We start from the raw sequence: 20,137 nt of genomic DNA on the forward strand, positions 1-20,137 counted from the left end.
ATTCCATTTTTCTTTGTTTTTTTACTGTTATTTACTTTGCATATACTTTAAAATTGTATTGCTTTGTACTTGTTCAATGGTGATAAATATTAAAATAAATTTATTTTAATATTATTTTTCGAAATTTATTCTGAGCTTTTGTATTATAAGACAAGAATTAATTGATTATTGACACAATATGTTGTAAGTTATTTGAAGGCCCTTAGATTCCCATCCCAATCCCTCCTCAACTTTTACCCCGGGGGTAAGTACTATTCTGAAACTTATTCTCATCATGTTCTTGTTTGATCACACACATGAGTGAAATGCACCACTGCTCCATGTAAAGCTGGATGACCTTGTGCCTATGTGTATGCCCAAGTACCCAGACCATAGATGAAGATTTGTAACCTTTCTGGTGCCCCTGGGAAGTTCTCCTGTACCCCTCGCAGTCACTCCCAACTCCAATGCTGCGTACTTCCTCCTATTTAACAAAATGGTATTGCCTGTTCTTAAAATGAACATAAATGGAATCATACAGCATATAGTATTTTTCTCAGAGGTACAGGAGGGAGAGTCTAAAGCAGGTTCCGTGCCCAGCGCAGAGCCCAGTGCGGGGCCTGGTCTAACCAACTTCAAGTCACGACCTGAGCCGAGATCAAGAGTCAGATGCTTCACCCACTGAGCCCCCCAGGCGCCCCCAGCTTATGCCATTTTGGTGTCTGACTTCTACCATTCAGCATCATGGCTTTCCAATATCTTCATGCTGTTGCGGTATCATCGTTGCTGCCTCAATTTCCACAATTTGTCTGCTCTACAGCTCGTGGGCATGGATCGTTTCCAGTTTGGAGCTATTATGAGCCAGGCTGGTACGAACATCTCTGTGCAGGTCTCATTGGTGAGCGAATGTGTCAGTATTGCTGGGTTTACACCTAAGAGTGGAAATTCTGGGTCACAGGTCAGGCTAGGCTTTGTTTGAGGAGGTTCTGTGATTTGCCAAAATAAATGTATCAGATTAAACTCCCATCAGCAATAAGTGTGAGATCTGATTGCTCCACACTTTTTTCAAAACTTATTATTTTTTTTTTTGTTGTTGTTGTTTTTGCATTTTAGCCATCTGGTGGATTTGTAATGGTATATGTCATTGTGGCTTTAATTTGCATTTCCCTAAAGACTGCTGTGATTTTGAGCACATTTACATATGCTCATTATCCGTTTGGATATCCTTGTATATGAAATGCCTGCTTAAGTCCTTTTCTTCTCTTAAAATTAGGTTGTCTGCATTTTACTTAATGGTTTGTAGGAGCTATTTATATGTTCTGGATATAATTCTTGTGTTGGATGTATATATGGCAAAAATCTTCTCCCATTCTGTAAATTCTCTTTTAATATACCATTCCTTCTTGATTCTTAGATCTTTATTTCTGGATGTATTTTCTTTTTTGGAGTACATCCTTTATGCAGTTTTGTACTGAGAATTCAAGTTACGGCAAATCCTTTTTTTTTAAGATTTTATTTTGTTTTATTTTTATTTTATTTTATTTTATTTTATTTTATTTTATTTTATTTTATTTTATTTTATTTTATTTTATTTTATGTATTCACGAGAGACACAGAGGGAGAGAGGCAGATTCACAGATGGAGGGAGAAGCAGACTCCCTGTGGGGAGCCGGATGCAGGGGATCATCCCCAGGCAGGGATCAAGCCCTGAACCAAATGCAGACGCCCAACCATGGAGCCACCCAGGCGGCCCAAGTTACTGCAAATCCTGTTTTTGGTTATCTGTGAAAGCCTTTATTCTTCTTTTTTAAAATTATTTCATTTGGTTCAAAGTTCTTGAAAATTTCCCCCCCAGAACCCCAGCTTCTAGCTTCTGTTTTGACCTTAGAAAAGTCTAGTGTTTTCCCAATTATTGCCCTAGCCTTATCTTTGTATTCATCTTCTCAAATTTCACTATCATATGATGTATTGGGAAATTACTTTTTTTTTAATCTTTCTTGAGATAAGCTATACTTTTAAAATCTGAAAATTAGAATCATTTATCAATTCTAGAAAATTCTCACATATCATCTCCGAATATTGCCTCAGCTCAGCCTTGCACAACTCTCTTCATTTCTCCTGATTTAATTAGATAAATGCTAGGTCTTCTTAAATTCATCTCAACCTCTTTTAACATCTCATTTATATATTTTATTGTCTTTCTTTGATGCTAAATGAGAACTTAAGGTTTACCATCTCATCAACAATCTCTTCTGTTGTGCCTAACTTTTTTTTAATTATTATTTTTTTAAAAAATATTTTTGTTTCCTTTGTCCTCTTGCAAGGAAAAGACCCCTAAAATGAGTTTCACGTTCAGGTTGTCAATCAAATACGCCAGACACAATAAGCTCACCCAGCATTAAGCTCATTTAGCTTTAATAAAGGGAAGAAAGCAGATTGGAGCACTATGCAGGGAAGATAACCCTGGAAGCTTCAGACATCCAAGTGCAGCATCTCATGTGCCCAATCATTGCATTGCTCTAAAAAATGACAAAAAGGTGATAAGAGTGTCAGTCACATCAGAATAGAGAAGACAAAGAGGCTTGACTGCCCCTCAGTACAAGTATGTTTCCAGTCACCCATGGGGTATGTAGCTAACTCCCATTCTTTTTGAGGCTTCAGAACCCTAATGATAGAATATGTAATAAACAACCATAACAGTCATGCACAGAGTGCTTAAATTGATCCTCTCATAAAATAGGTCAAGTAATACACAGAGCCTTTGGGCCAAGTTTATCTCACGGTAAGTCTACTGGTTCCATAGACAGTACCAGTGGCCGTTACCTCATTTCTCAATTTATAATCAAAACAGACATATATAGTGGCCCTTGGAAGCATAGCAGTGGTCCCTTGGCCTGTGGAGAAAGAGCTAGTCTAGTCGAAAGAGCTGAGATGAATCCCTTGAGTCCCTTCTTCTCTTTCTTCTGACCAATATAGAGCACATAAAACAAATCATATCCCAGCTGTATTGGCATAAACCAGTGCCCCCCCTCCAGGATTTGAAGATTTATAGTATGTTAGGTAGAATCAATTATTAAGGAGAAAAATAAAATAAAATGTGGAAGGAGTTAGGAAGAACCAGGTAGAGTTGAGGTTATGATTTGAGGTAGTGTGTTCTGGTTGAGCATTCTCCCAGAACCTGAGGGAGTGACCTGTGTGGATATCTGAGCAAAAAACATTCCCAGAGAAAGAAAATGCAAAGGCCTTGAAGCAAGACCACCCTGGCGTGTTTGATGAGCAGTGGGGAGGCCAGCATGACTCGAGCTCAATGAGTGAGAAGAGAAGAGGCCAGAGAGGTGACAGCAATAAATAATGTAGGACTTTGTAGATCATTTTAGGAATTTTGGCTTTTACTCTTGAGTGAAGTGGGAAGCAATGTGGCGTGAAATAATACATGTTTTAATGAGATCGTGATGGCTACTTCATTAAGAGTAGATTGATTGGCAGGGAGAATAGGGGAAGGGTTAGTACAAATCGAAGCAGTACAAGTGGTAAAATTGTGGAAATATTTTTACACTTTCATTCTATTAGATTCAGTTTTTAGTATTCCAGCCTATCAGGATATATTCCCATGAATTTTATATATCCCCTTCCTTTTAGAAGTACATGTGTCTTAAGCCTTTGGATAGACATCCGGAAGTGTCATTATTGTGGACTTTGATCTTAAAACACACACTTTGTATATTAAAGTCCTGATTATAAGAGCTGAACACATCTCCAAAAAAAGAACATTTTCCTTTGTCCATTTCTCACTCCTTTCCATCCCCTTCCAAAACTACTTGCCTGATTCAGTTAGGAGGAAGGCAACATTAATAATTGGGAATCTTGGCAGCTATCTCTACAGCCTCACCATTCTGTGAACTTTGGTCATTGTGTCCAGCATTACAGGTCCCTGCTTGTGGCAGAAGGGCAGGAGGACAGTATCTCTCTTCTCTTGGCTTCTTTAGCACGTGTGGCCTTCTTCTTGATAGTGAAGAACTGATTTCAATTGCAGTTCAAGAATTTTAACTTAGTTTTTTATGAGAAGAGAATTATTCCATAGTTGGACATTAATAAAGAACACACACACACACACACAAACAAGTGAAAATTAGAAAATTTATTTTGAACCTTCTAAAAATCTTCCACAGATGAGTGAAGTTGATGAACACCTTTCAATAGCAAGAGAGCTGGAAAGCAAAGTACCTAAAAGGATTTGTATTAAGTTTGGGGTGTTTATATATGACGTCCACGAGAAAGACCCCGAGGGTTTCCAACCAAACTAAGACATGCATTCTCTTGATTTTCCAATCAAAGAACTGGGCTTACTAAAAGTAACAAATAAAAACCACTAATTATTCACAGTTGTTTGAAAAATAGAAAACTGGCCTGTGAGTTTCAGGAGTTTGCCAACATTGCTGAATCAGGAGAGGATTCTCTATGGAATTCAATAATTAAATGTGAGGACATAAGCTTTGAAAAGTTCTTGTTATAGACACAAGCCAGCAAGAGAAGTAAAGGTGAAACCATCTCAGAAAATTTCTGAAGTTGTAAATAACAAACTATAGCATCGCATCAAGTCACTAAACACTCTTTAGGGTTTTGGAAATCAGGATTCATTTCTGCCTAAAAAGAAAAAAAGGTAAGAGGATGTAAACTGTCAGAATATAAACATTTTGAGAAAGATCTCTTACTGTAGGCTTTTTAGTTTCTGTTGAAAAGATGTTTCATGATTTGTTGTCTTTAGAAATTCTTTGGTACCAGACCAATGAATAATTTTTATATCTAATATAATTATGAAATGGAAGATTAGCCAACAGTGTTTTGTACAGATATGACCTATGATCAAAGCCCAAAGCTTGCCATTAAATTCCTGTGTAACTAACAAGGTAACTCCTCTCTCTCTTCATTTTGCTAGAGGCAAAATAATATTGTCCCTGCATACTTAATACATAGTGATACATAAATGAGATGATTTTCCCATAATCCTGACAAGCATTGGTCTAAAGGGTTATCTGGTATACAGTACATAAAATACTACAGCATATTGTCAGATCTTTGGTGATATTTCCCTCATGAACTCTGGTTGTTAGGGTGCAGGGGAGAAAGTTCTAGAAAATCCCTGTGACTCAGGGTCCCTTTGGCTGTTAAGCCTCGAACACTTATTTACAGACAAACTGAAAATGTGAAGTCAAACTCGTTTTCACAGCCCCAAGGCAATCCGATAAGAAAGTGGGGTATTTTAAATCACTCTCAGATATAATTATTTTTTAAAGTTATTTTTAGCAGGCATGATGACAATTCTAGCAAAACGGCAAAACAAATTCTGAAAAACTGAAAATATTTGGTGAGCTTTCATCCTATTTCCAACTGGTTATTACTCAGGAACTGAAATATAAAATTACTGTTCAATTGCTTCATGGTTGGAAGAGGAAACAAGAACCACAAGAAGTATGCACATTAAATAAATATGTCCTAAGTAACAAAAAAATATATATACAAATTTGGGCACAAAGGAACAGACCATGTGAATTCCATATCATAGTTTTCCGTTAAGTATTATCTGTTAAAACTTTCAAGGTTGGTTTTTCCCCTCCTCTGCAGTGGCCAGTTTCTACTGAGGTCTGTTGGGGAATTGTTTTCAGCTTGAAGACGAAGCTTACTTTTCCATTGCAACATTTATGTTCACTGCCCAGCTGGCTTCAGTCGCATCTCATTATTTTTGATGTTTTTTGCTTTTAGAGATTTCTATAAGTAAAGAAAAAACAGAGGAGTTCATCAGAAATGTGTATTGGAAATAGCAGGAAAGAAAACCATGTGCTTTCAAATACCGTTTATAGTACACTCGCATGCGTGTATGTTTTTTGAAAAATAATTGGGGGCACAACAAGAGGAGGCAAACACACACAAAAAAAACAAAACAAAACAAAACAAGGAAGAAATATAAATTCTTTAGGAATAAGACAGGTATTTCTTCTTTTTTTTTGTATATTTTTTTACTGGAGTTTGATTTGCCAACATATAGTGTAGCCCCCAGTGCTCATCCCGTCCAGTGCCCCCCTCAGGGCCATCACCTAGTCACCCCGTCTCCCCACCCACCTCCCCTTCCACCACCCCTTGTTCGTTTCCTAGGGTTAAGAGTCTCTCATGTTCAAGACAGGTATTTAAGAAATACCTGTCTTAAATCTGTAAAGTGTTTCTCAATTTACAAAATGTTTTTCTTTGCATTTTAGTATCTCTTTCTAAAAACTCTAGAACACAGGCAGTGAAAGGTAAACAACTGAATTCGCAGTGAAGAGACTTGCCCAGCAATCACACAGCGAGTAAGAGACTGAAGCTTGATTGTGCCCTCAAAGTGTCTGATCGCAGACCCAACACCTCAGCTGTGACCCTATGCCTGCAAAAAGGAGCCCAAACCTGCTGGCGTTGTAAAGACTGCAGAGGAGGAAAAGAATATCTATAAATTAAACCGAAGGAAAAGCAACAGGTTTTGAGCCTAAGCAGAATGACCTACAGCTTCTAATGAGCATGTGCAGATTTGACCTGAATATAGAATAGCCTCATGTCAAAGCCTCAAATAAAGCGAGCTGCACTGCAAGTAGGACTTCAGTCTGTGTTCAAGCAGGACACCTCATTCCTTTCCATTTGGCTTTGTGGAAGCATGGTGGGTGGAGGGGGGGTTGCTGAAAAATTCCTGACAGCACGCACTATAAGGGTCAAGAGGTGTAGAAAAGCCGTCCTCTCTTGCTCCCCCATACGTGGTCTCTGAATGGCTACCACGTGGCCTGAAGAGGAACACTTGGAGGCTCTTGACATTGAGTTCTCACTAGCCTATGACTTCCTTCCTTCCTTCCTTCCTTCCTTCCTTCCTTCCTTCCTTTCCTTTCCTTCCTTCCTTCCTTCCTTCCTTCCTTCCTTCCTTCCTTCCTTCCTTTTCCCCCTTCTTTTCTTCCTTCCTTTTTTCCTCCTTCCCTTTCTCTCTTTTTCCTTTTGTTTTTTCTTCTTTCTATCCCTCCCACTCCCCTCCTTTCTCCTCTTTTTCCTCTCCCACACAGCCTCCCCTCCCTCCTTTCCTTCCTTCTCTGCTACATACTCGCTCTGTAACCTTAAGGAAGTTACCTAACCTTTATGCACCCCATTTCCTTATCTTTAAAAAGAAGAGAAGGTAAGGGGTAATACTTCCTATTTTACAGGCTTATGATGAGGATTACATGAGCCAATAGATATAAAGAGTTTTACATTTAACACTAAAGAGCTTTACTGTCTTACCAACTGTTAGCTATTTTTATTATATGTGTGAGATACAAAGACAAAAGAGAGTGTTGTGACCTCTGAGGAACTTGCAGACTAACTGGGAAGGAAGACAAGAGATGTCGAAGCAGAAAGACGTGGGGTTTCCCCATACATTGCGTTAATTTCCCTGGAGGTCTCAATTTTCATTCCTGTATCAACATCTCTTAGAGCTAAGTGGGGCTGGGGGTTGGGGGTGCGGGGTGGGGTGGGGTGGGGTGGGCTAGTCAGTGGCCTAATGATAGAAAGCCTGGATTCCGTGCTTTTCTTGATTTCATCCTCTCTCATTATCCGTTTAGCCCCAACTGCTGCCTTTATATTTTTAGGTCTTCCTCACATCACAAACAACAAAAAGACCACCCACTGTTGAATATACATTATAGATGAAAGAACACAGGCTTTTTAGGCAGTACGCCCAGATTTAATTCCCACTTCTATCACCTACCATCTTTGTGACTTTATCTGTAGAAAGGGCTAACAACATTATTTCTCCCTCACAGGATCGTTTTCCATGGGGGGAGAAGGGGGTGAGGGCAAATGACATCGAGATATTGTAGTAGAGAGAAAGGGACTCTGAAGAACTGGGTCTGATTCTTGATTCTAAGACTTCCAGGCCGTATGTCTGGAGGAACATCTCAGTTCCACTTCTCTATCATGAAATGAGTTGTGATAGTAATAACTGAATCACAGAGTTGAGGAAATATCAAACGAAATAATGGCCCTGCAAGTGCTTTGTACAATGGAAACTGCTACAGAAATATTACCTGTTACTGTCATCTCATGTTCACATAAAACTATTATAAGCCTGTAGTCTGAAAGTTCAATCTGTCATCTTGACAGTTATTAGTCTCACTCTCCCTTGTCAATAAACTGATTTAAGGTAGGACATAGTTAAGCAGGAAAATGGGAGGTGAGGGCATTAGAATAATCAGATTATCTCACTATAAAATAATAGGATTTAAATAATCGTAGTTTTGGAAGGGACCTTAGAAGTTGCCTTTCCTTGCCTGATCTGGCCCAATTTTCCAGCCAGTGTAAGAAGTCCCCAAATAACACCTGTGTTCTTGTGGCCGGTTGGAGTTGACAGAATGGATTTCACATAGAATAGGAATTGAGTTCTTTGTGGTGTTACCTTTTAAGAATCTCAAAATGTGTAGGAACTGATTTTTCTGACAATAATTTAGATTTTAAAATTGAAAATGCTTTAAAAGCTTCAACTCTTTTGGCATTCATTAACCATTCCTTTCGGAAATGTCACAAACTTAATATGGAGGTGATGTTTCTTACATTGAACTGAATATTCACTGATTGCTTCTGAATTCACATTTACTCAAACGATCAAATTAACTGAGGGGCGTAGCATCTCACACACCCCTTGGAGACCTAGTCAAACACTCCATCTGCAGGAGAACAGATAAACAATGCAGTTTGGTTTTGTTTTTCTCTCTAAAAAGTATCCTTTAGTGGTTAAAATCGACATCCTTGTAAAAATAGCTTACTATTCAATCCACAAAATAAAGCTTTACATACGTAAAATCGGATGAGTTTTTTGAATGAGAAGATTAAGGTGAGAGGAAAACCTCCATTTCCTCTTACTTTATAGGAATCCAGTTCAAGTCTATCTAAAATTGCTTTACATTCCCTTCTAATACTGATGCTTCCTAAAGAGTGAATTTGAACCACCACTAGTCATACCCCGCTCACTTTCCCTTTCCTGAACTTGGGGATCCAGTCTCTTCAAACTCCCCAACCGGTTGATGAACAGTAGAACCTGCAGTGAGCATATCCACCTCTGGCAGGGAACAGCTCGATTGTGAAATGCGGTTTCCTGGAATCTCTTCTGTACATTTTCAACTGGATTTTCATCCATGTACCCACTCTCACATCTGTACCCATCCTCTCCTCTCCTTCCCTTAAGGCCTTTTGTAATTAAGTCATTGGAGAGATTGAAATAGCTGCTTTATTCTTCCTCTCATCACATTGCACCCCTTTCCAGAGGCGGGTCTTATATTCCTACTCCTGGCAACTGTTTCTACACACAAGAAATGCTTGATAGTTGTCATGTACTATCTGTCAAGTACAAACTGGGAGCCTGGTGCTCATTTCTTTGGTAAAGAAATATTTATCGAGAACCTACCACCAGCCAGGCACTCTTCTAGAATCTAAGGATAGAGCAACCTGATAGAAATCCCTGCCTCCATGGTGCCTTCAGGTGGGAAAGGTGATCCCTAATCAAAGTAAAGAAGCAAAGTGTACAGCATGTTGGAAGACATAAGGGAGACAGGTAGCCCCAAACAGGAAGGTTAAAATTTTAAATGAAGTCTCAACAGAAGGTATCACTAAGAAGGTGGTGGCTAAGGAAAGACCTATGGAAGACGAAGCTGGAAGTCACGTCATTCTCTAGGGGAAGATACACCACTTGGAGAACACAGTCTGTGTAGGTGTTGAGGATAGAGTGCGTGGGGAGTGTAGGAGAAACAGCTGGAAGCCAACGTAGCTGAGTGGTGAGAAAGGATGAGGAGTAGAGAGATCATTGGAGGGTTTGGAGGAAAGGAGTTACATGAACTAAGGTTTTCACACATTCTCCTTGGCTGTTGTGTTGAGAATGAATGGTATGAAGCAAGGGCAGGAGCAGACTGACCGGATAGGAAGCCAGTACAAGAATCCAAACAAGAAACGATGATGACTTGGATTAAGTTGACAACAGTAAACATGTTAAAAAAAAAAAAAAAGTCATGTTCTATACATTGCTTGAGGATAAAACCAACAAGATTTGCTGATAGAGGGGGTGTGACAGTGTGATGAGTGGGAAGAGAAAGTTGTTCATAGTTCCTGCAAACTGCCTCATAGTCTTGCAAAAAAACATGTCAAAGTTGATTCCTAGTTTCTATCTGAGAGCTACCAAATCAGACTGTTTAGAGCAGAGGTTAGAAGACTTTTATTCTAAAGAGCCCGATGATAAGAGCCCTATTTGAAAGAGCCCTATTTTAGGCTTTGCATATAGTCTCTGTCGAAACCACTCCACTCTGCTTAGACAATATGAGAGCCATCATAGGTAACATTAAATGAATGAGTGTGGCTTTTGTTGCAAGTCAACTTTATAGGACCCTGAAGTTTGAATTTCATGTAATTTTCATGTGTCAGAAAAGATTGTTTTCTTTATCTTTTTCAAGTTTTAAAAAATGAAAAAAATATTCTTAGCTCGTGGACGTGAAAAACAGGCAATGGGGACAGACTCTCTTGTTGCCAGTTTGCCCATTTTGCTCTAGAGAGCAGATTCCAAGAAAATGTATTTTTAACACGCTCATGAAGTGACTTTTTTTTATATACAAGAAGTTAGAGAATCACTGCAATAAGTTTTGAAAGTTATTGTCATCTGTTCCTTTTTCCTTTGCTTTGTTCATTGGTCAGAATAAAGACAGGTTTCTTTAAAAAAATGAGAACCAGAATTGGTTTGGAATAACGGATACAAGCAAGATTCTCACCTGACAACCAGAAAAAAGATTAGGAGAAAGGAGAAAGGAAGCTTAAAATGATAAGATTGAAGGTTATTTATGAGGGTAAATAGGGAATTAGGGAGAGACTCCAAAGCTTATTATTTAGAAGTAAACTTGAGTTTAAAATTGCGTTTACCATTAAAAGGGATCAATCCATGATCTGTGCACGATTCCGTAACAGTCAGAGGCGGAGGTTACCGTACAGATGCAGTTCTCTGTTCTACACAAGTTAACATACTGTCCTCAGTCAGGAGAACAGTATTATTTTGTCCTATGAAAGAAAACCACCCACCATTTGCTTCGACGTGGATGGAACTGGAGGGTATGATGCTGAGTGAAATAAGTCAATCGGAGAAGGATAAACATCATATGGTCTCATTCATTTGGGGAATATAAAAAATAGTGAAAGGGAATAAAGGGGAAAGGAGAGAAAATGAGTGGGAAATATCAGAGAGGGAGACAGAACATGAGAGACTCCTGACTTTGGGAAACGAACAAGGGGTGGTGGAAGGGGAGGTGGGGGGGATGGGGGTGACTGGGTGACGGGCACTGAGGGGGGCACTTGACGGGATGAGCACTGGGGGTTATGCTATATGTTGGCAAACTGAACACCAATAAAAAAAAGCTCAAAAAAAGGAGAAAGAAGAAGAAAGAAAGAAAGAAAGAAAGAAAGAAAGAAAGAAAGAAAGCAAACCATCTATTGTAAGCTGCACACCACACACGCAGCTCACTTCTGCTTGTAAGCAACCCTGTGGTTTAGGTCTCAGTTATTATATGAGTTTGCACCATAACATATCTTTTCTAAATTTGATCATCTGATGCTTTGATTGCTCTCTCTCTCTGTTGTCTCACACTCAAATCATAAAAAACATGGGGGAAACAAGAAAAAAATTAATTTACTTGAACAGATCTCTTAATCATAATCATAGTACAAAAATCGTGATCATTCTGGGCTTAAAAATTTGACTTTGATTTTTCACTTAGTATTTCTCAACTTCATCGCTACTTACTGGCACTCTATTATCTTCTTTGTCTTTTATATATTTTTAAAGGATTTTATTTATTTATTTATTCATGAGAGATGCAGAAAGAGAGAGGGGCAGAGACACAGGCAGAGGGAGAAGCAGGCTCCCTGCAGGGAGTGCAATGAGGGACTCAATCCTGGGACTCCGGGGTCACGCCCTGAGCCAAAGGCAGGTGCTCAATGCCTGAACCACCCAGGCATCCCTCTTCTTTGTCTCAAGGTTTGATTCATCCAAATTTTATTTCTGAGACTGAATCAAATAGAAATTGATAGTTTTTATTTCAGAGAAAATATTTTTTGAAAATAGAACCCAAATGCAGTGTCAAGTTCTAGTAGATAGAACTAAAACTACTAGCAAACAGCCTTTGGGTTATCTAAAGAATTTATTGGGGAGGGACACCTGGGGGCCCAGTGGTTGAGCATCTACCCTCTGCTCAGGTCGTGACCCCGGGGTCCCGGGATCGAGACCCGCATCAGGCTCCCTGCAGGGAACCCGCTTCTCCTGCTGCCTGTGTCTCTGCCTCTCTCTCTGCGTCTCTCATGAATAAATAAATAAAACCTTAAAAAAAGAATTTTTTGGTGAAAAAAATGATAAGTTTCCAAGTGTTTAGTGAACATTATGAAAACTATATGAGTGGAGGGAGCAGGAAAAGGAAATGGAGAGGAAGCTAGGACTTCAAACAGGCTACTTCAATAATCCATCTTGGTTTAACACTCCTGACTCCTAACTGCTGGAAAACATATTTCTTCAAATTTCTAACTGATTCCTCAGTAAGCCCACATGAGACGCGGTTAATATGATGCCACCGCCATCAATACGGTGCTGAACAAAAGCTGTTGATTGACTCTGTAATAATAACGTTTTTAGTGTCTGCTCTGTGCCAGTCTCATTACACAATTTCATGTGAGGCAGGTATTTTAATTCTCATTTTACAGATAAAGAAACAAAATCACAGGAAAATGTGACACTCTTTGAAATAAGAGTTCAGGCCTGGGTCTGCCTGGGTGCAAAGCCTGCCTGCTTCCCTCTGTGCCTCCCCGTCCTGCAGGAGGCTTCCCCGGGCCTTGGTGCCCCCGTCCAGCCACAGGCTGAGGGGAGAAGGAGTGAGGAGACAAGAAAAGAAACAGGTTGCTTTGCCTGGAGAACTGCTTTTCCCTTTCAACATGGTAGATGATTTTGCTTTTATAATTAACATTCTGCTGATGAGATCTCCCATTGGCGAAGGCTGACGAGTCAGATTTTCCGTGAAGAGCAAGCACTGCAGGAAATAAATTAATCTACAGGGAAGAAGAGGGGCAAGGCTGTCAGCCCTCACACAACTGCCTGGTATTTCGAAACTGTTGAAAGAATGAAAGGACTGTGGGTTCTCCTTCCAGCATGTTCTTAAACATTTAAACCTTCCAAGAAGAGGGAAATAGGTTGCTATAAAATGAAGAGCGATCTTAGAACATTTCACTTTAGGCTGTCAGTACTTCCAAACTGAGATAGTATTCCCTGGAAATGGGAAAGAACTTCTACCAGAGTCGTTGTTTTGTTTGTTTTAATGAAAAACCTCCCTGGTGTTAAATGGGAGGATGAATGATAGTCCAGATTTTCTGATGACCAGGTTGGAGTGACCCAATATTTTATATACAACCTGTTCTCCAGGCTTCGGAGTAAAAGTCATTGTCGTGCCTGGAATTACACACAACTTACAAGAATGCTGAATTATTGGAGTGTTCCTTTATTAAAATTGAGAAACAGGAACATGTTCTATGATACGTGAAGAACGTGTCTCTTGATGGCGTGCATCCAGTCAGTCGCCAGTCAAGGTCTTTAAGACAGAGCACCAATGTTGTCTAATTCTCTAAGTAGTTCTGATAGAGAACCACCTCATGTTCTATTTCTCGTAATAATAATATAAGGAAAATCTGAAGTTTAGATTAAATATTAAGCTTAAAAGAAAACTCAGTATAAAAATTCCTTGGGGCATCTGAGTGGCTCAGTCGGTTAAGCATCCGACTCATGACTTTGGCTCAGGTCGTGATCTCAGGGTCATGGGATGGAGCCCCAAGTGGGGCTCTGCTCTGAGCACTGAATCTGCCTGAGATTACCTTCCTCTTCCTCTCCCTCGGCCCCTCTCCCTGCTCACACTTTCTCTTTCAAATAAATAAATAAAATCTTAAAAATTTCTTGATTTCCCTATAGATCCGTTCTTCATTTGTAGCTCCTACTTTGACCTCGGTGATGAGTTTTTCCATGGAGCTTGTTTTCTCTCCCTTGTTGAATTTAGTGCAATATGTAGGTTCCTACATGCGGTGAATCACTTCTATGTGAGTTTTGCTTAAAGATGATCAGCAGTTGCATTGCTTGATGTTATCAGAAGAGGCCAGACTCTCATGCTTTCAGAACTGACAGGGCACAAAGATTACTTGGTAGACTTCCTATTTTGGTGAGGAAAGCATAATAACTCAGGAAAATGAAGTGGCCTGTGAAGGGCGAGACCTCTCAGTGTGGTGAGCTGGGTCTAGACCTTAGGGTACCTGTTTTTTGTTTTCTGGCCTCGGGCTCTTCTCACTACTCGACAGGTTGAATTTATGGAGGATGAGTCACGGTATGAATTTAATCTAAAGATGGAGGAAGGGATCCCTGGGTGGCGCAGCGGTTTGGCGCCTGCCTTTGGCCCAGGGCGGGATCCTGGAGACCTGGGGTCGAATCCCATGTCGGGCTCCCCGTGCATGGAGCCTGCTTCTCCCTCTGCCTGTGTCTCTGCCTCTCTCTCTCTCTCTGTGTGACTATCATAAATAAATAAAAATAAAAAAAAAATAAAAAGGGAAATTAGAAATTAAAAAAAAAAAAAAGATGGAGGAAGACTTAGAAGGACATAGCTGAAATGTCCAAAGAAAGGAAATCCCATTAGATAACTTTCTTCAGGAGGCTATAAAATTTGCTCGGTAGACAACAGTCATGTAGGGCAAAACCAAATAGGCATATTTACAAGATTGTCCTTTCTGGCTGAGAAGAGACACATGATGAGGAAATCCCAGTTTAGCCAGTCAGGTCACCAGAAGCAATCTCTGCAATTAATGAGTGCCCTATGCAATAGCCGGAGCCTCTTCAAAACTGACCGACCATCTCCAGATCCCAAATGGCTTTGCTCTCAGTTGAAGGAAGCCACCTCACCCCTGGTTCTGCTTCCTCAGGAGCCACAGTACCCAATGCCTGACCCATGCAGTGCTATAAAGGCCTGGCCCCTGGCCCCTGGCCCCCAGCATAGGACAGCTCTCAAGAGCCACACCAGCTCCAGGGCTTCCGGTGGCATCAGCGAAGTCTGTGCTGTTCCTGAGGTCACTTCCCAGTAAATGTTCCACATGGAAGTCCACCCAGGGTACTAGACATGAAACAACTGAAAACAAACATTTGCACTTAACACGTGTTGTCTACTAAAAATAGAGCTTAAACTGAATAAACAGTGAAGGCCTGTGCTCTTCCTTGAGCTGCCGCAGCTGAGGTAAGATGGGGAAGGTGTCCATCTAGGGGAGGCCAGGGCTTCCAGGCCTCTGCAAAATTGCACTATTTCTTGGACTCAGAGGAGTCAGTGACTCATCTCCAAAGAAGGTTGCCAATTGACTTCCACGACCATGGCATTTGCAGGGGCCATGAAGTTCCCAGGAAGATACAGTTTTCAAAGGGAAAACAAGTGGAAGCAAGTAGAAACCCAGAAACTGTAGGAGCACAGCAGGTGGTCATGGTCAGCACTTTGCAGAAGGTGCTATCTGGAAGCAAAGTTTTTCTTGGCAATCAACCCCTGGAGATGCAGAAGTTAGTTAAAATGGCTATGGTTCAATTGGAGTTTATTATGTCCTGTACCAACTTTAACCTATTTCATCTAATGTAGTCCTCAAAATAGCCTATGGTCTGGCACTATGATCGAGCCAATCTCAGAAAGAAAGAGACGGAGACATTAGCAAATGGCTCGTGAAGCAGGTGGGAGTCACGATTTAAACCCAGTGGTTGGAGTTCAGACTCCAAAGGTTAACCACTTAATCATCCTGCTTTCAGGGGACTGTTCTTTTAGTAATTTATGGACAAAACAATGTACAGACCTAATAACAAAGCTCCTAAAATAAGACGTGGGCTTTGCCAAGCTGCCAAGTGACCAGAACGAGATCGAGGACCCGCAGAAGAAGGTCGAGCAGGAGACTGGGTGAAGCATTTTCATGAGCTGCTCAGAGAAGAGGAGCCGGGCCTGAAGCCCCGACCCAGGGGTACAGGTTACGGCTCCTGCCGCAGGAGAGCAAACTCTCATCACACGGGGTGCATTCAGCCGTTCACGGCGAATCTTCTAGTTATTTACGTTCAATTCCAAAATAAAGAATTCCCTTGGTGTGATTATTAGACACATGTTTGAATTGGTTCTACTTCATCTAACCAGAAGAATAAGATCTGGGTGCCCAGAAGGAGCAAACCTGGAGAAGCAGCACCCCAGTCTTTTTTTTTTATTGGAGTTCAATTTGCCAACATATAACATATCATCCCACCAAGTGCCCCCCTCAGTGCCCGTCACCCAGTCACCCCACCCCCCGCCCACCTCCCCTTCCACCATCCCTTGTTCATTTCCCAGAGTTAGGAGTCTCAGACTGGATAAAAAAGATGCAGTGGAGCACCCCTGTCTTTTTTTTTTTTTTTAATTTTTATTTATTTATGATAGTCACGGGGGGGGGGGCAGAGACACAGGCAGAGGGAGAAGCAGGCTCCATGCATGGGAAGCCTGATGTGGGATTCGATCCCGGGTCTCCAGGACCGCGCCCTGGGCCAAAGGCCGGCGCCAAACCGCTGCGCCACCCAGGGATCCCGAGCACCCCTGTCTTAATAATTTTTTTGTTTTTGTTTTCGTCTGTGACTTACTACACAGACTCTAAAACTATCATTCTTACCCAAAGAGAATGTAGGAAATGACTGACTTATGTCTAAGCACTCACAGACAGGAAAGTTCAGAAAGTTGCCCCTCCTGAGCTCCATGGGGGCTTGGGCTATTCAGAGGTGAGCTAGCTACGCTACATGGTAAATGTTAACTAGAGATCCAACGAGTTTTTTTTTTTTTTTTTCAAATAAAGAGGCATCTATTACACAAGATAAAAATGAAGTCTGAAGAATTATATTCTTGTGACACCTAACTTTTGCATTTTTACATATGGAATTGTTACACACTCTAATTCATAGGGAAGACAGATTCTGTGATTGATTGTAATTACAAATGGGAAGCTAATGAAGGTATTTCCCAGATGAGCATACTAAACAATTTCTCAAAAAATGCATGTTGAAATTCACCTGAATTTTACTCTTCTTTAATAAATTTAGGAGTCTCACTTGCTTAAGGCAACTACTTCTAGGGGCGCCTGAGTGGCTCAGTCACTTAAGCATCCGCCTTTGGCTCAGGTCACGATCCCAGAGTCCTGGGATCCAGCCCCGGCCTGGAGCCCGGCTTCCCCGCTCGGCAGGGAGCCTGCTTCTCCATCTCCTTTGGCTGCATGCCCTGCTTGTGTTCTTTTTTTCTCTCTTGTTCTTTCAAATAATAAATAAATAAATAAATAAATAAATAAATAAATAAATAAAATCTTAAAAAAAAAAAAACACACTACTGTAATTCCAAGTCTCCTTTTTCTTAAGCTTTCACTTACAGGCAACACATCCAAGCAGGTGCTGCCCTGGTCGGTAACATACTCTGCACTATTCATTCAGGGTACAGAGCTGGGGATGTCCCCTACCATCCCAGGAAGATGCACATGCAGGAGTAGATCAGATAAGGTTGTTGTTGTTGTTTTTCCTATGATCGAAACAAAAACTTTGATCTCAGGAATTTTGTTATCTGGTACTTTTTCGGATCCCATAATCTTAAGGAGGAACAAAAAGTTTTCCATGAATTAATAATGGCTTGAAATTCAACTCACTGTAGCAATATTTAGTGCAGTAGTTGTTTCTTTATAGTCACGCTTGATTAGTATTTGAAATTTGCAGGAATTGCAATATGCATGGTTTTCAAAGCCCTTTGCAGAATTTCATTTTTATCACTCAGCAAGAGTCAATGAAAAGGCAATAAGAAAAGCTCTATGGGATATTTTTATAGGAGTGTCAAAAGCCAGTAAGCTAACTACATGAAAGAACCCAGATTGTACAGACAGAGTTTGAGCAGAAACACTTCAGAGGCTTTATATCTAGTATTTTGACTTTTACATGCCCTTGGAGGAAAAAAAAAAGAGTGCTAGCTACAAAACCAAATAAGGAGGGGAAAGGAACAAACCATATGCTTAAGAATAATTACAGTTTCCATTTTCCTACAAATGAAATGTGAAGTTTCAAAGATAAAGTGTAATAGAAATTGTGCTGCTTTGGTGTGTCTAAAATATTGCCAAGAAAGAAAATTCTCATTTCCCTTGCTAACTCATCCCAGATTTCTACAATATGGAAGTTAGTCTATCAACCTCTCCACAAGCCCATTTGTTCTTGTTTTGCTTTTAGTAGAGATGAAAAATTATCAGATCATCTCTAGAAACAAAACTCTCATAATTCAAAGGTACATTAGGTTACTTATCTGACACATCTTTAAATTAAAGACATCTCAGTTACTGTAACCTCTTCTCAAGACATTAATCCTTCTTGTTAATTCTAGCAAAAATTTAAAAAATATTATTCTCTTGATAATACAAGCAATAGTAAATACTTCCTGGCCATGAAAACCATAAATGAAGAGAAAACTCTAATAAGAAGGAAAAGTGAATGGACCTATCATTATTGTGTTTATCATTTCACTGTAGTTACATTTCTTTTTTTTTTAGATTTATTTTTATTTATTTTTATTTATTTTTATTTATTCGAGAGAAGGAGAGAGAGAGAGAGAGAGAGAGAGTAGCAGAGCAGGGAGGTGGTAGAGAAGGAGAAAGAATCCTGAAGCAGACTCCCCACTGAGTGTGGAGCCCCACAGAGGGCTCGATCCTAGCACCCCAAGATCATGACCTGATCCAAAATCAAGAGTCAGCTGCTTAACTGACTGAGCCATCCAGGAGCCCCCGGAACTACATTCCAATGAGATTTGCAGCTGAGGCAATCACTTTGACAGAGCCTTATGTTCCAAGCAAAGCGGAAGTAAGAATCTGTAAATTAGGCCTGTGGCACATAGGCAGTTAAAACCAGTATTATGTGGCTTCACCAACCTCTGGGTACATTGGTGGCTGCTAGTTGAGTTGCCCCACTCTTGCTTCTCTCTTTCTCCAGATTGGCCAAATCACTTTGACAACCACCTGGTGCTTTTGAATCCAGGCCAGCTTGATTTGAGTGCAGTTTCTTGGATATGTCTACATGGAGACTCTGAAATGATACAGGCCAGAGTGAATGATTTCACGAGTAAATTATCAGTCGAAAACAAATGCTTCCCAGAGATAGGACAAGGATAAACATTTATCATATGGCAAGTTATGTTTGTGTATCTGAATCCGAATATTCTCTATGTCAAGGGGAGTTAATGATTACATTTTCATCAATACATTTTGGTAATCTAGGGGTGGGATTTTTGAGAAATTCACCCAAGTGACTAGAATAAGTCATCTCAGTCTCAGAAAATCTGCTTCAAATTCCGTTTGTGCATATCATTTTATTCTTGTGAAACATATTTTTCATTTAAAACATTTTCACTCAGATTTATTATTACAGTTGAATGACCCAGCATTTCATTATATATCACATAATTACATATCATATAATGAAGAGCAGGTTTCATTTCTGCATTCTTTGTAGCTTTTATATGAAACAAATCATAACATCTACTTGAAATTAACCTACATTTTTATCAGCATTATGCAAACTTGACAAAGCTCTTCTAGTCAATTATTATTAATAATAATAATTCATCCTAACAATGAATTATTAAGGCACAACATCAATGGACCCTAAAACACGTCTCCCATATAAGAGATGTCACAGTATTTGATGTTAGACTAACATTGTATGCTTCAAAAGAATCATCAGATAGGAGCAAAAACTAAAGACCTAAATAAAAAGTGGAACTTTCAACACTTTGCTTCTATCCAAATTCAGAGTAGGTTTTGTTGTTGTTGTTGTTGTTGTTGTTGTTGTCGTTGTTGTTGTTTTTAGTTTAATATGGATGCATAAAATTCAAAGGTTCATAGAGTCAAAGTTACCCAGTCAACCATTTTGGTTCACTAAAGGATAGGATGATTAACAGTTTTCCTTAAGTTCCTCCTACAGACTGTGTATAGCATTAAATTTATTAAAAGCTTCACTGAAAGCTTGAATCAAAGGCTTTTAAAGCTTATAAAGGGCCAGTAAGGAAAT

The 20,137-nt window shown here is 40.0% G+C and overlaps 1 protein-coding gene across 1 annotated transcript in view; it reads right to left on the reverse strand.

Annotated features, from left to right (window-relative positions):
- Positions 1–4,102: 4,102 nt before the first annotated feature.
- THEMIS (thymocyte selection associated) overlaps positions 4,103–20,137 on the reverse strand; it is a 176,624-nt gene continuing 160,589 nt past the window's right edge. Inside the window, exons 5-6 of the mRNA XM_077902634.1 lie at positions 19,000–19,153; positions 4,103–5,745 (exon numbers count right to left, since the gene is read on the reverse strand). Of these exons, the coding sequence (XP_077758760.1) occupies positions 5,714–5,745; positions 19,000–19,153 (186 nt within the window). The 3' untranslated portion in view covers positions 4,103–5,713. The remainder of the gene's footprint in view (positions 5,746–18,999; positions 19,154–20,137) is intronic.

This window comes from Canis aureus, chromosome 1 (genome assembly GCF_053574225.1).
Source record: "Canis aureus isolate CA01 chromosome 1, VMU_Caureus_v.1.0, whole genome shotgun sequence".
NCBI lineage: Eukaryota > Metazoa > Chordata > Mammalia > Carnivora > Canidae > Canis > Canis aureus.